This window comes from Phoca vitulina, unplaced genomic scaffold (assembly GCF_004348235.1).
Source record: "Phoca vitulina isolate PV1807 unplaced genomic scaffold, GSC_HSeal_1.0 scaffold7, whole genome shotgun sequence".
NCBI classification, from domain to species: domain Eukaryota; kingdom Metazoa; phylum Chordata; class Mammalia; order Carnivora; family Phocidae; genus Phoca; species Phoca vitulina.
In genome coordinates this window covers 63499025-63511984 of record NW_022589710.1, presented here as the reverse complement: position 1 = coordinate 63511984, position 12960 = coordinate 63499025, and the positions used below count along the sequence as shown (strand labels likewise).

Genomic DNA, 12960 nt, shown 5'->3' with positions numbered 1-12960 from the left:
TCTTTTATTTGTTTCATCTGTTCTACATTTTGAAGTTAATAGCACACTCAGAAGTGGTTACATGAGACACAATTAGACTTTGTAGAAAAGCTGAATCCTATCATCGGTTGTCTTTGTATCAGAGTGCAGGAAAGTTAAAGCCTTGCTGTTCACACTTAGACCTTGATTTTTTAAATTGTCTTTGCTGTCAGAATTGTACTGAAATTAAATCCACCAGCTGTGCATTCCATTTTGGAGCGAATAGCAGCTGAGGAAGAAGAGAGTGATGGCCGCTATCAGGAAGAGGAGGAAGGGGGTGCTCATTCCCTGAAGGATGTTTGTGATCTGCGAAGACCAGCCCCTTCTCCCTTCTCTTCTCGTAGAGTCATGTTTGAAAACGAGCAGGTAAAATGAGCAATGAAGTGAGCAATGAAGGAATTATCCTTTACCATATAGCAGTCATTTTCATTCTTTGTTTTTTGAAGAAGTACTTTGTATACTGTTATTGCTACGCTTTTAACTCTAAGACTGAATAGTATTTCTTTTCTTGGTTAAAAGTTACATGCTTATTTGTTTGTTTACATATAAAGTCCCATGGATAGGGCAAGAAGATGCTCCTGTTATTTTAAACATGAAATGGTTATTTCATGCTTTTTTTCACCAAACTATTGTATTTTAGATGGTGATGCCAGGAGACCCTGTGGAAATGACAGAATTTCAGGATAAAGCAATCAGCAATTCTCACTATGTGCTGGAACTTACGTTACCCAGCATTCATGTAACACTACCTAATAAAAGGTTTTATGAGAAGCTTTATAATAGGTGAGTTTAAACACATTTAGTTGAGTCTTTGGGATTGGACTTCTCTGCCTAACTGTCTCCCTGTTTCCCCACTTGCCCCTTTTCTTTCCTTGCTTTAATATTATCTACCATCACTGGGTACTTTGTGTGGTGTTGATTACAAAACTGTTAACCGTTCCGACGGGCTGTTGTCATAGCAGAGTTTCCTAACCAGTGTGTCCGGTAACTGGGTTACTTGTATGTGAGATGTTTATTCCCTCCACCTTTGTTGGCTATTTGCTCTCTGTCACCGTACCACAGAGTACTGAGTAAATGTCTTCTGTGTGTGCAGTGACATGAAAAGAGTTGGGAGACCCCTGTATGGAGGGCCAACAGGTGCCAGGGGAGCAGCTTATATGGGGGGCTAACACGTGCCAGGGTAGAATCAGAATCCTAGAGTCTTTGTACAAGGAGCATCTTTTTTCAGAGTTTAAAAAAGCATCTTGTTAGAATTATATAATATCCTTAAATATACGTACCAAGCAAATATGTTGAAATAAATAGCATTCTAGAGTTAAAAGAGCCTAGACTTGGAAGACCTTCACAACTTACCTGCTCTAAGCTCAGTTTCCTCATCTGTAAAATGTAGATGATAACTTGAACCTGTCTCAAAGAGTTGTTTGGAGGATTAGATGATACAGCACTTGAGAAGTTCGGAGAATAGCGCCTGGCATACAGTAAGCACTCGGTAGTCCTCTGGTATCATTCCCATCCACTGAAGGAATCACTTCTATCGTAGACCTGAAAGGTGGTCATGTGCTTTTCTAGAAAAAGATGTTCTTAGTATCGGTCATCACTAGCTTCTCATATGTAAGACATGATTCTCATTTCTATTAATCTTTAGAAGCTGCACTGTTGTTTCTGCTGTACATTTACTTGATATCCGATATCTCTGCTCCTTTATTCCTTAACTGTTCATAATAAGCTCTGGATCTCCTTATTGCCTACCAGTGACCAGGATTGTTGGTCTTAGAATCAGAAAATTAAGTTCCAGAAAGATCTATTTAGTTGAGTTGTCTTGATGATGAGATTCACAGGATAGTCTATTTGAGGTGGAGGAAGAAAATGTTAGTTCTTCTGTTCAACTTTAAAACTTTTATTTTTTAATGATTTATTTTAGAGCATGTGCGAGAGTGTGAGAGGCAGAGGGAGAGAGAATCTCAAGCAGACACCGTGTTGAGCATGGAGCCTGACACGGCAGGGCTCAATCTCACGACCCTGAGATCACAACCTGAGCCGAAACCAAGAGTTGGCGGCTTAATTGACTTAATTGACCCTAAGTCTTTTAAAATTTATATTTTTATATTTGTTTTATATTCTACATAATGTATATAAGTAGAAGCCTATAATTTATAAATTCATATCAGAAGGCTTTTATAGGTTTTGTTTTTTTTAGCTGTTACACATGATCTAAAGTTTGGGAAACCACTGATCTCTAGACCATTCTTCTTTTTATAGTTAGGAATATCTACCAAGAGTTGACAGATCTGCAAGGCTAAGACTGAGCAAAACGAAACGACTAGTTCAGGGTCTAGCCCAGAGGTCAGAAGAGCTTAATCCATTTCTTTCTCTTTCTGTTCTGCATTTGCTTGAGCAGGTGGCCATCGGTTAAATTGGGACATCAGAACAGAAATATGCACCTTAAACATTCAGTTTATAAATATGTTCATTTATAACTTCTTTTTAAAATACAAGACAAGGCCTTTTTTTTTTCCCTTCCTTTTAATATGAGCCACAGGTTGGAAGTTTCACATAATGTATACCTGAAAGGTTTTGTTTACAGTTTTCAGTTACTGAAAAAATAGTTTCAAAGGAATCTGAGTTCATAATCTTTCTTGGTTTTTTAAGATTTTTTCCACCTCAGTCTGTATATTTAGGTCATCTGTTAGCATAATATTGAGTTAAAGTATACTTACAAGAGTAAATACAAGTGAGATGAGCACATTCGAGGCCAAACACAGTTGACACTTAGTGAATATACTGAACATCGAGCTCACCTGATAGGAGCAGACTTCTTGGGTGTGCTGGAGAGTAGTCCCAAGGAGCAGCGGTTAGCATACGGGGGACGTCCGTCAGTATGGCAGGTGGGGCGGTTGATTGCTCAAGTCAGGGAACGAGAGAGTATGTGTTCTTCTGCAGAGCTGGTTAAATAGTGGTTGCTGAAGAGCGTTTCTGTTCTACCTTACTCTGCCCACTTCTCCGGCTCTCAGGTACCTACAGTTGTATAAATGTTGGAGTGCTTCCTCACCCTGTGGATTTATAAATCACATATCTAAGTTCTTCAGGGTGTGAATTCTTTGCCCCTTATTTGGCTTTGAATAGGTCTGTTTTTATTTTGAGTTAATATTTTATTTTTATTATTTTTTTGAGTTAATATTATTTTAAAGTTTTAAAATATTCTCAGACTTGGAGAAAAGTTTCAAGTGTAGAACATAGAGCTTTCCCCTCCCCCTCTTAACTATTTGAGAGCCACTGACCTGATGCCCCTCCCTGAGCACTTGTGTATTTCCCAAAGACAAGGACATTCTTCCACATAATTATAATTCAGCAATCAAAATGAGAAAATGAGAATATTAATATTCTGCATTACTTAATCTTCAAACCCCATTCGAGTTTTGCTAAATGTTTCAATATTGCCCTTTTATCTATATAATTTTTTAAATTTATTTTTAGTTTTTATTTTCATACATTAAAATAACTTTCTGAGCAGGAGATATAACCAACTCTGCCTTAACTTCATACATTTTAAAATCTTGGTTTATTCCTTTAGTGCCTTAGTCAACGGGCTCTTTTTAGATAGACAGTCTCAGGTACAGGAGAATTTTTTCCATTGAAGTCCTTTAGAATATAAAAGAATTTTCACTAGCTTTGTTAAATTAGATATTGTCTGTCATGTTTCAGGCTCATAGCCACAGAATCATGGTGATGTGTCCTTAAATATCTCTCTTTTTTTTAAGATCTATTTATTTATTTGAGAGAGAGAGAGAGAATGAATCCCAAGCAGACTCCCTGCTGATAGGAGCCGCATCCGGGGCTCAGTTCCACAACTCTGAGATTATGACCTGAGCCAAAATCAAGAGTTGGCCACTTAACTGACTGAACCACCCAGATGCCCCTGTGTCCTTAAGTATCTTAAGTGTTTTCTTTCTTGGTGTTAGAAACCTCATCCAATGTTTTACAGTATTAATGATATCAAGACTGGGTTTAGACCAACATGTAAATAAGGAAAACGCAAAATCATATAAAACTTATATTTAGGTTTTACATAAATTAATACTTTCTCTTAGCTATGGAGATAAGAGAATGGTTGTAGGGAATAAGGTAAAGGAAGGGCATTTCCTGAGAAAATTCTTCATTTTATTGTCATTATTTATTTACAGAGGAGTTTAGAGTAAGATCTGGGTTTAGACTCTTTTGTTTCTTTTGTCCTGTGAGCAATATATCCAAGAAGCAGTGAGCCAGTGAGTATCACACAGTTTGGGGGCATAGCTGTCATTGTATCTGAGATGAGACTTACGTATCCCTAGTATTCTTCACCTATTGATGGTTCCAGATGGAGAGCTTTTGGGGTGGGGATTTCAGTCTACTGAGAGTCACGATACTCAGTCCTGGTGGTTTATACTTTCTAGGGCTTCAGAAGCTTAGGACAATTCCTAGGGAATTCCTAGGGAATTCCTAAGCCCGGGAAGTTCCTAGACAAGTGGCTTCTCGCAGGAAGGGCCAGGGGGGCACCTTGATTGGTATTCACACTAGGCTTTATGAGGAGGCTGGGCCTTTGGCATTCCTGCCATGTGAGTCGTCCACTGGTCCTCTCATCATCAAACCCTCAGTGCCTGCTACGTGACAGCCACCGTGCTATAAAGATGCCATGCCACACATATAAAGATGACCAACACCTAAGGCCCTCTCTCTGAGAGGCTACAGTCTCAGAAGGGGAAGCAAGAAAATACTGTGGTAGGCACCATGACAGAGTTATGTATGTGAGGGATTCACTGTGGGTCCAGATCTTAACAACAGGCTTCAGAGAAGACATTGTGAAGTCTGAGTATTTATAAAAATGTAGAGCAGGGGTGATCTTGGGGGGCGGGGGCGGGGTAGGAGCAGGAGGGCATCTGAATAGTGACAGATTTCTTTAAAAAGTAGGATGTGCTGGTAGTCTAGTTTGATGGGTATCACCCATTAATCACTAGTATTGACTTGGCTGTGCAGCTGGTAGAAGGTTTCCTCTCTTTGTTCCGTTTTGTATGCATTCTTAGTCCATGCACACTTCCCAGGAAAGCTGTGCTTTCTGTTGGGGTGGTGGGGTGGGCGGGGGAGAGAGAGAGAGAAAGCAGTTATCTCTAGGAACAGTGAGTAAGGAGGAGAGCTGAATTGGGAGCTGGACAAAATCCGGGCTGTGGCCCCAGCCCTTTCACAAATTAGCTGTATGACCTTGGGCAAGGCACTTAACCTTTATGAGGCAGTTTCTCCAAGTGTGAAGTGAGAGTAATGATTCTTGGCTGCCCCATGGGTTTGGGGGTGGGGTGGGGTCAGATGAGACAGTGCGTGGTGTATTATAGTTTACAGAGTGCTCTCCTGTGTGAACAGTCTTTCCTTTGTTCTTTACAGTTTTTAAATTAACTTTTTCCTCTAAAGTGCATTTAGGTGTATGTAATTTGATGTACACAACATAGGTAAAACCAGGCAGGTAGCTAATTAGGTACCGAATTGTACAGATTCCTTTCTCACTGTCCTGCAGTCAAGCTGTATCAGTAACTTTTCCATTGAAAGGACATAATTAATACTTAAAACAGAAAACCCTCCTTTGTAGGATCTAATTTCTATCTCCCATTTAGAAAAATTATTATTCATGTGACTTCTTAAAGACATGTTCGTGAGTTTACCTTCAGTTGAACTATGAGTTATGTATTTTTCAACTTTTGTCTTCCATAGGATCTTTAATGACTTGCTGCTGTGGGAACCAACAGCTCCATCACCAGTGGAGACATTTGAAAATATTTCCTATGGTATTGGTCTTTCTGTAGCCAGTCAGCTGATTAATACCTTCAACAAAGATAGTTTTAGTCCATTTAAATCCACAGTTCACTACGGTAATATATTTTAAATTTGTTCTAACTTAAAATGCCAGGCTTAGCAATAAAGTAGTAACCTTTTCAACTGATAGATTTTAAAATGTTTCTTGGATATTTTCCCCTTGTAACTATATTTTATGATATAGTAATTTATAGTATTTCTCCACTTGTATCTACATATTGAGAATATTATCAAATATATTATCTTTATAGTGATAGTATGTACATTGGTTTAAGTTCAGTGGGAAAGAGAAAAATACGGAAAGTACATTTTTATTGTCATGCCAGATTCTTGGTAAAAAAACAGGTTGTAAAATAAGTATTTTTGTGATAATATTCCAGTTGCTATTCTGTTTCCATAGCTGTCCAAACCGTATCACTATGACATTTATTTTTCACAGATGAGGAGAGTGGATCTGAGGAGGAGACGTTGCAGTATTTTTCTACTGTGGATCCCAACTATCGTTCCCGTAGGAAAAAAAAACTAGACTCTCAGAACAAGAACTCGCAGAGTTTTCTCTCAGTTCTTCTGAGTATTAACCATGGACTAATGGCAGTGTTTACAGATGTCAGGGTAAGGATTTGCAAAGCCAGAATGTTGTTTCAGGTGTATCTTATTTTAAATGGACCGTGGTTACACCTGCCATCATTGAGGTGGCAGGAGGTTGTTTCAGTGCCTGAGAAAGGTTCTGCAGTGACAGTGGCTTTGGAGAGTAAGCTTTTCACTGCGGATCACAAGACAGACCTTGTGTGGACCTTCTTTTGGCAAATGTGCTGGTTCGGCTGCTGAGGTGATCACTAGTAATTTACCTGTTAGAGAGGAGGGTGAAGTACAGGGATTCATTCTGCAGAGGGGACCCTGCATAGCATTTCATGCCACCACGTTGCGTGGTTTGAGAATCAGACCGCTTTGCCGCCATGTGGGAGAATCTTCTAGGCTGAATCAGGAAGGAGCAACCCAAGGGGCATTCTGACTTTTCTGCATTTAAATAATGACTTCTATGTTTTTCTGATCTTTTTATTAGCAAGATAATGGAGAGCTGTTGGAAAATAAACATGGCGAATTCTGGTTAGAGTTCAGCAGTGGTTCGTTGTTTTGTGTGACCAAGTATGAAGGCTGTGATGACAAGCACTACATCTGCCTTCATTCCAGTAGTCTCCGTCTGTACCACAAAGGTAGCGCACGTGTTGAGTGTGTGTTCTGTTCACCTCTGTTCAGACCCATTGAAATTTTGTTTAATAAAGTTTTTTTTAACCTCCCACGGCCCTCACACCCCCCACCCCCCAGCACTAAATAACCTCGAATCTCCTTTGCCTCTGTGGGTTGTGTATTCTGGATGTTATGGAATGATATAATATATAGTCTTTTGTGACTGGCATCTTTAATTTGGCATGGTGTTTTCAAGGTTCATCCGAGTATAATAGTATTTTATTTCTTTTATTGCCAAATAATATTCCATTTTATGGATGTGCTGTATCTTACTATCCACTGATGAGTTGATGGGACTTTACATTCGTTACTCTCTCTCAAGCAGCATTTCCTTTTGGTAACAAAAGGAATTTACCATCTTTTGAGCACATTCCCTGTTACCCTGTGAATGGAAGATACACATTCTTTTTTTCCCCCCAAAGTGTAGAAAACAATACTTTGCACAGTCTTAATGCTTATCAGATTTTTCTATTTAATTTTCCTAGCATTTCATCTTAATTTTTTTTTTTTTTTAAGTAGGGTACTGTCAGTCATACCAACATTAGCAGAGGTATGGATTATTAATGCCAAGCTGGTTGTTGGTCATTTTGCCTCCAGGATTATAGTATATTCAGTGGGAGTATATGGATTTTTGTTTTGAGTTGTGAAAGTCTGTGAACTAATTTCAGGTTATCATTTTGTTATATTGTCACCTCATTGTCGATGTAGGTGTAGTAGATGGAGTGATTCTTCCTACAGAAACACGACTGCCCAGTTCAACACGTCCACACTGGTTGGAACCTACTATTTATTCCTCTGAAGAAGATGGCCTCAGTAGAGCTTCTTCAGATGGCGTTGCAGGAGACACTTTGAATATGCTCTCTGTTGCAGTTAAAATACTATCTGATAAATCAGAGTCCAATACGAAGGTTTGTGTTTTGTACTTTTATACCATTAAAGACTTGCCGTTCATTTGATTACTAGCTAAAAGTGATTGCATAAAAGCAACACATTTATTTTCTTAGAAAAACTTTCCAGGTTTTGAATTCGAGGGTTATGTAGGGGATCAGTGTAACTTTTTGTGTCGTCTGTACAGGAATTTCTCATTGCTGTGGGGTTGAAAGGAGCCACACTCCAGCACAGAATGCTTCCTTCTGGGCTTAGCTGGCACGAGCAGGTACGAGTTGTTATGTACATGTTGATTTACTTTTTACTTTATATTGACATGTAATACACAGACTGTAAAGTCACAAATCGGAAATGATCAGTGTGCACAGAAATATCGTTGAAGGAAACACTCCTATATAACCACCTCTTAGGTTAGGAAATAGAACATTATCACCACTCCAGAACGAAATTGATTTTTTACCTTAAAGTTTCAACCCTAAACATCTCAAAGACAGAGTTATCTTTTAAGTCGTTTAAGGGAAGGGACTCCGTGTCCCAGAACCTGTAGAGTACCAGGCACAGAGGAGCAGCAGGTGATGCACTGACTTGTGCTCACTCCGTACGTGCCGTCATTTCACAGTTACTCCCTAGGCCAATGACATGCTTCGAGGCATTTATAGAGATTTCTGTAATTAATCTCCAGTGTTTGATTAATGCAATACAGTTGGTTCTTTTCTATTGAGAATGAAAATTAGTACACTGTGACTCTTGTTCATTTTCCTTAGAAAGAGGAGCTTTTTCTTTGTGCTGGAAAATAATATTTTATACCTGAAAGTTTTCAGAGCGCTTTCATAAAAGCATTTAGGAGACCTGAGGAGACCTAGATCTGTGTAGCAAGGGTAGAGAGATGGTTGATGTGAACACTGAACTCAGTTGTAAGGGGGAGGTTTAATCTAACCTCATTTAGATAGAAATACAGGAGAATAGATGTTAGTAAGAGGATCTGGTTTTCAGACTGAGCTAGGTATAATTTAAGGAAAAATAACTTTTCCCAAAAGTGGATTACATAGACAACCAGATGGAGTGTTAAGTAATCTTTAGCAAAGTTTATTTTTTTCAAGAATTGTCCCAAGCAAAATAATATGCAAGCATAGCATATTATACATACTTTAGTTTGTATAATGATTTTGATATGAATCATATCTTTGAGAAGATACAATTTTCTCAAGACTTCTGTAGCATTGCAGTTGTCAGATGGGACTCTCTTTTCATTTCAAACTCGAGTGGTTTTGCAAATACTTTTTAAAATGAATTACTTCAAAATGATGATTTTTTTTTCCTTTTAGCATTGATTTTTTTTTTCCCCCCAATAAATCGTTGCTTTTTCTGTGAGATATTTTACATTGGTACTAAAGATATCCTGGTCACAACTTTTTTTTTTTTCTTCTAAAGCAGGGCATTTTATATTTTTGTGATTACAGATTTTATACTTCTTGAATATTGCTGATGAACCTGTTCTGGGATATAATCCTCCAACTTCGTTTACAACTTTTCACGTTCACCTCTGGAGCTGTGCACTTGATTATAGGTCAGTTCACAAGTGGAACAAAATAAAGCTTTATTCAAAATATGTACTGTTTTGATAAAATGCGTAATTCAAATTGTAGAGTTAAGGTTCAAAATGCTCTTTTAAGGGAGTTTCTGTTGTTTTAGCAGACTGATATTGTTTGTTTCTTTTTGGTATTAGGCCTCTTTATTTGCCGATTCGATCTCTTCTCACTGTGGAAACCTTCAGCGTTTCCAGTAGTGTGGCCTTGGACAAATCCTCATCTACTCTCAGGTGCCTGGGTAAACTTAACTGTCTGCTAAATGCAGCTAACTGTTGTTCAGCTGAAGTCTTTGAAGTCCCAACCTTTTGTTAAAAATCAGCATTCTTTTACTCGTAGTCATGTCCCTTTATCCAGGTTTTCAATTTTTCATTTTCGAAGATTCGTCCCATCTCTTCAATTTATCACTTTTTTATTTTTAGGGAGGAAATGAATTCTTGAGATTGATAGTTTACTTCTAAAAACAGAAATCTAAACTTCCTATACTGCCTGATAACACTTTATTTTCATAATTTAGATAATTTAGATCTATTGAAAAATGCTGAAAATTTAAAATTAATTTGAGCTGATGATTCAGTCTCATTCTTTACACCATTTAAATATTTCTAGCACTCAGAAACAGTGAGTTTTAAGGAAATGTTAGATGCCACTTATAAGAAACTATATATGACTTTGATAACTTGTATATCAGAAGAATGATATGTATGTCATGATCACGTGTCATGTATTCAAAGTTAATTTTTCGATGTTGATTTTATATTGTTTCCTCAGAATAATCTTGGATGAAGCTGCCTTGCATTTGTCTGACAAGTGTAATACTGTTACTATAAATTTGAATAGAGGTAAGAGTTGAAAAACAAAATCTGAGATAGGTGAATGTTCTTTAGTTTTTGTATGAATATTTTAGAGTGTTTGAACTCTGGAATAATGCTATTGAACTAAGGATCTTATTAAATACCAGTTTGAGGTTGTAATGTCCTTAGAACATCAGTTAAGTGCATCAAATTATATGTACTCTATTTAATATAAGATTAATTTTGTCCTAAGTAAAAAAAGGGAATTGTAGGACTTTTATAGGATGAACCTATATTTCCATTCCATTCTAAATATTTGTACCACTAACTGCCATGAATTTTAAAGAGATGCTAGTTTTATTACGTGTTGGTTGGATGCGTATTTTTTGAAAGCTTTACTCAGATATTTTGTTAATTTAAAAACTTTTAGATTATGTTCGTGTGATGGATATGGGGCTTTTGGAATTAACCATAACTGCAGTGAAATCTGATTCTGATGGAGAGCAAGTAAGTTACTAAAATAAATGGAAATTTTTACTTAACTCCTATTTTTTTTTTTTTTAAAGATTTTATTTATTTATTTGACAGAGAGAGAGAGAGATGGCAAGAGAGGAACACAAGCAGGGGGAGTGGGAGAGGGAGAAGCAGGCTTCCTGCCGAGCAGGGAGCCCGACATGGGGCTCGGTCCCAGGACCCTGGGATCATGACCCGAGCCGAAGGCAGACGCCCAGTGACTGAGCCACCCAGGCGCCCTTGACCCCTGTTTTTAATAAGAGAGACTAAAGAATAATTGAATTTATTATAAAATTATTTTGGTCAAAAGTAGATAAAATCTTTTAAAATTAGGATATAGTTATAAATATGTATTTCTTGTGGCAAGTAAAATTCTGTTCTGTTTTATTTAATGTAAGCCTATGCAAAACAAGAAATTTTTAGCTCTTATTTGAAAAACCTGTTCCTTTCTTTTCCCTTGCGTCCATCCAGACTGAGCCGCGCTTCGAGCTACACTGTTCCAGTGACACTGTCCATATCAGAACGTGCTCGGACTCTTGTGCTGCTTTAATGAATCTCATTCAGTACATTGCGAGCTATGGGGACTTACACGCAGCAAACAAGGTGGAGACGAAGCCTGGAGCCCCTCACAGAAAGATGAAGGTATAGCGAGCAACATCTTTTATTAGAACTAACTCACCCCGGACGCCTCGCAGCCACGGGCGTGGTGTGTGTGCGTCAGCGAGGTCTTCATGACAGTCATGAGGTAGAAAAGAAACTTCGAAAAATCACCTGTCTGTTCTTTACCTTCAGAGTGATGCGTCTGGAAAGGTGATTCCGTAGGCCTTTTTGGAAAACCATTCTGCTGTTTGGTGTTCTTTGTTTCAGAACATTAATCTTCTCAGCCCACAGAATACTTTCTTCCAGACTTGAGTTATTTTCATCTCCCCTCCAGGAAGAAAGAAAACATTTAGCATTGCAAGAGCTTGTTCTGTGCCAGTCGTATGTAAAAATGTAAAAATGCTTAGGAGAGGAGAGGTACAAGTGTTAGTGTTATTACCAGAAGACTTAGGTTATCTTTTATTTGTTACATATGATTCTGTTGGGTTTTCAGTATATTTTCTCGTTTGTGATTTCTTTGAATTCAGTGTGGTAGGTTAAAGATTATCATCTCCGTTTTACAGATGAATAAGTTAAAACCCAGAGAATTAGGCTATTTGCCCAAATTAGTAGAATTAGCAACAAAACCAGATACTTTGATTTCTGGGTCGGTGCTTTCTTATGCCCCCAACTGTCACCTCTCTGTCCTCTCTTATGTACAGATTGAACAATGTCCGGTTTGTTTAGCATTTTAACTTTTTAGTGCTTTTTCATTCTTTATCGTGGCCTGCTCTGTGAACAGGATTCTCAGTCTCTTAGATAATGGAGCCCCTAGTGAAGGTCCTTGTCTTGTTCAGATGCTCTTACACTTCATTCGTGTTATGCTTTGGGTTTTGACTCCTTGCTTTTGCTCTCTTCTCACTGACAAGAAGGCAATTCATGACCCTCCCTCTCCACTGTTTGTTTTCTTTGTATAAACATTCTCCAGTTTATTAAAAGTTATTTTAAATGATCCCTTTCAAATTGGATCTTTCCATTTTAGAGTCATACTCCCATTTAAAAAGCATGGTCTGGATTTAATGAACCCACAGTTCACTAACCAAAATGGTTAAGCATCAGCGCTGGAGTTGAACCCTGTGAGTCCCCACTTAGTTGATTTCCCCTGCTCTGTGTGCCCCCTTCTATCCTTCGGTGTCCGTCCATTCCAGGACACGAGACTCTGACCGCCAGCGGCTTTGTGTCCATGGGGTGAGAGTTGGTGCAGCTGCCAGATTTGAGCAGCTCCCGCTCTGCAGAAGGAGACTACTCCTCCCCAGGCCTCACTGCAGTGTTCTTAGCTCCTCTGTCCTCTAGTGTGCGCGCTCGCCACCGTCCCGGCTCACGGTGCTGGCTTTGAGGTGATGGCGCATTTGTTTCTGTTGGCCAGGAGTTGTTGGGGTGATGATGATGCTAACAACCTAGAAGGCTACAGCTGCAGGGCAGAAGGTGGGACGATGGCT

The 12960-nt window shown here is 38.6% G+C and overlaps 1 protein-coding gene across 4 annotated transcripts in view; it reads left to right on the top strand.

Annotated features, from left to right (window-relative positions):
* The window catches only part of ATG2B (autophagy related 2B), a 79887-nt gene that overhangs the window by 41063 nt on the left and 25864 nt on the right, over positions 1 to 12960 (top strand). For all 4 annotated transcript variants that reach the window (XM_032405879.1, XM_032405880.1, XM_032405877.1 and 1 more), the window contains exons 17-28: positions 192 to 384; positions 659 to 801; positions 5752 to 5909; positions 6293 to 6465; positions 6917 to 7067; positions 7810 to 8009; positions 8177 to 8257; positions 9450 to 9556; positions 9716 to 9808; positions 10347 to 10417; positions 10800 to 10876; positions 11354 to 11524. In XM_032405879.1, the coding sequence (XP_032261770.1) occupies positions 192 to 384; positions 659 to 801; positions 5752 to 5909; positions 6293 to 6465; positions 6917 to 7067; positions 7810 to 8009; positions 8177 to 8257; positions 9450 to 9556; positions 9716 to 9808; positions 10347 to 10417; positions 10800 to 10876; positions 11354 to 11524 (1618 nt within the window). The remainder of the gene's footprint in view (positions 1 to 191; positions 385 to 658; positions 802 to 5751; positions 5910 to 6292; positions 6466 to 6916; positions 7068 to 7809; positions 8010 to 8176; positions 8258 to 9449; positions 9557 to 9715; positions 9809 to 10346; positions 10418 to 10799; positions 10877 to 11353; positions 11525 to 12960) is intronic.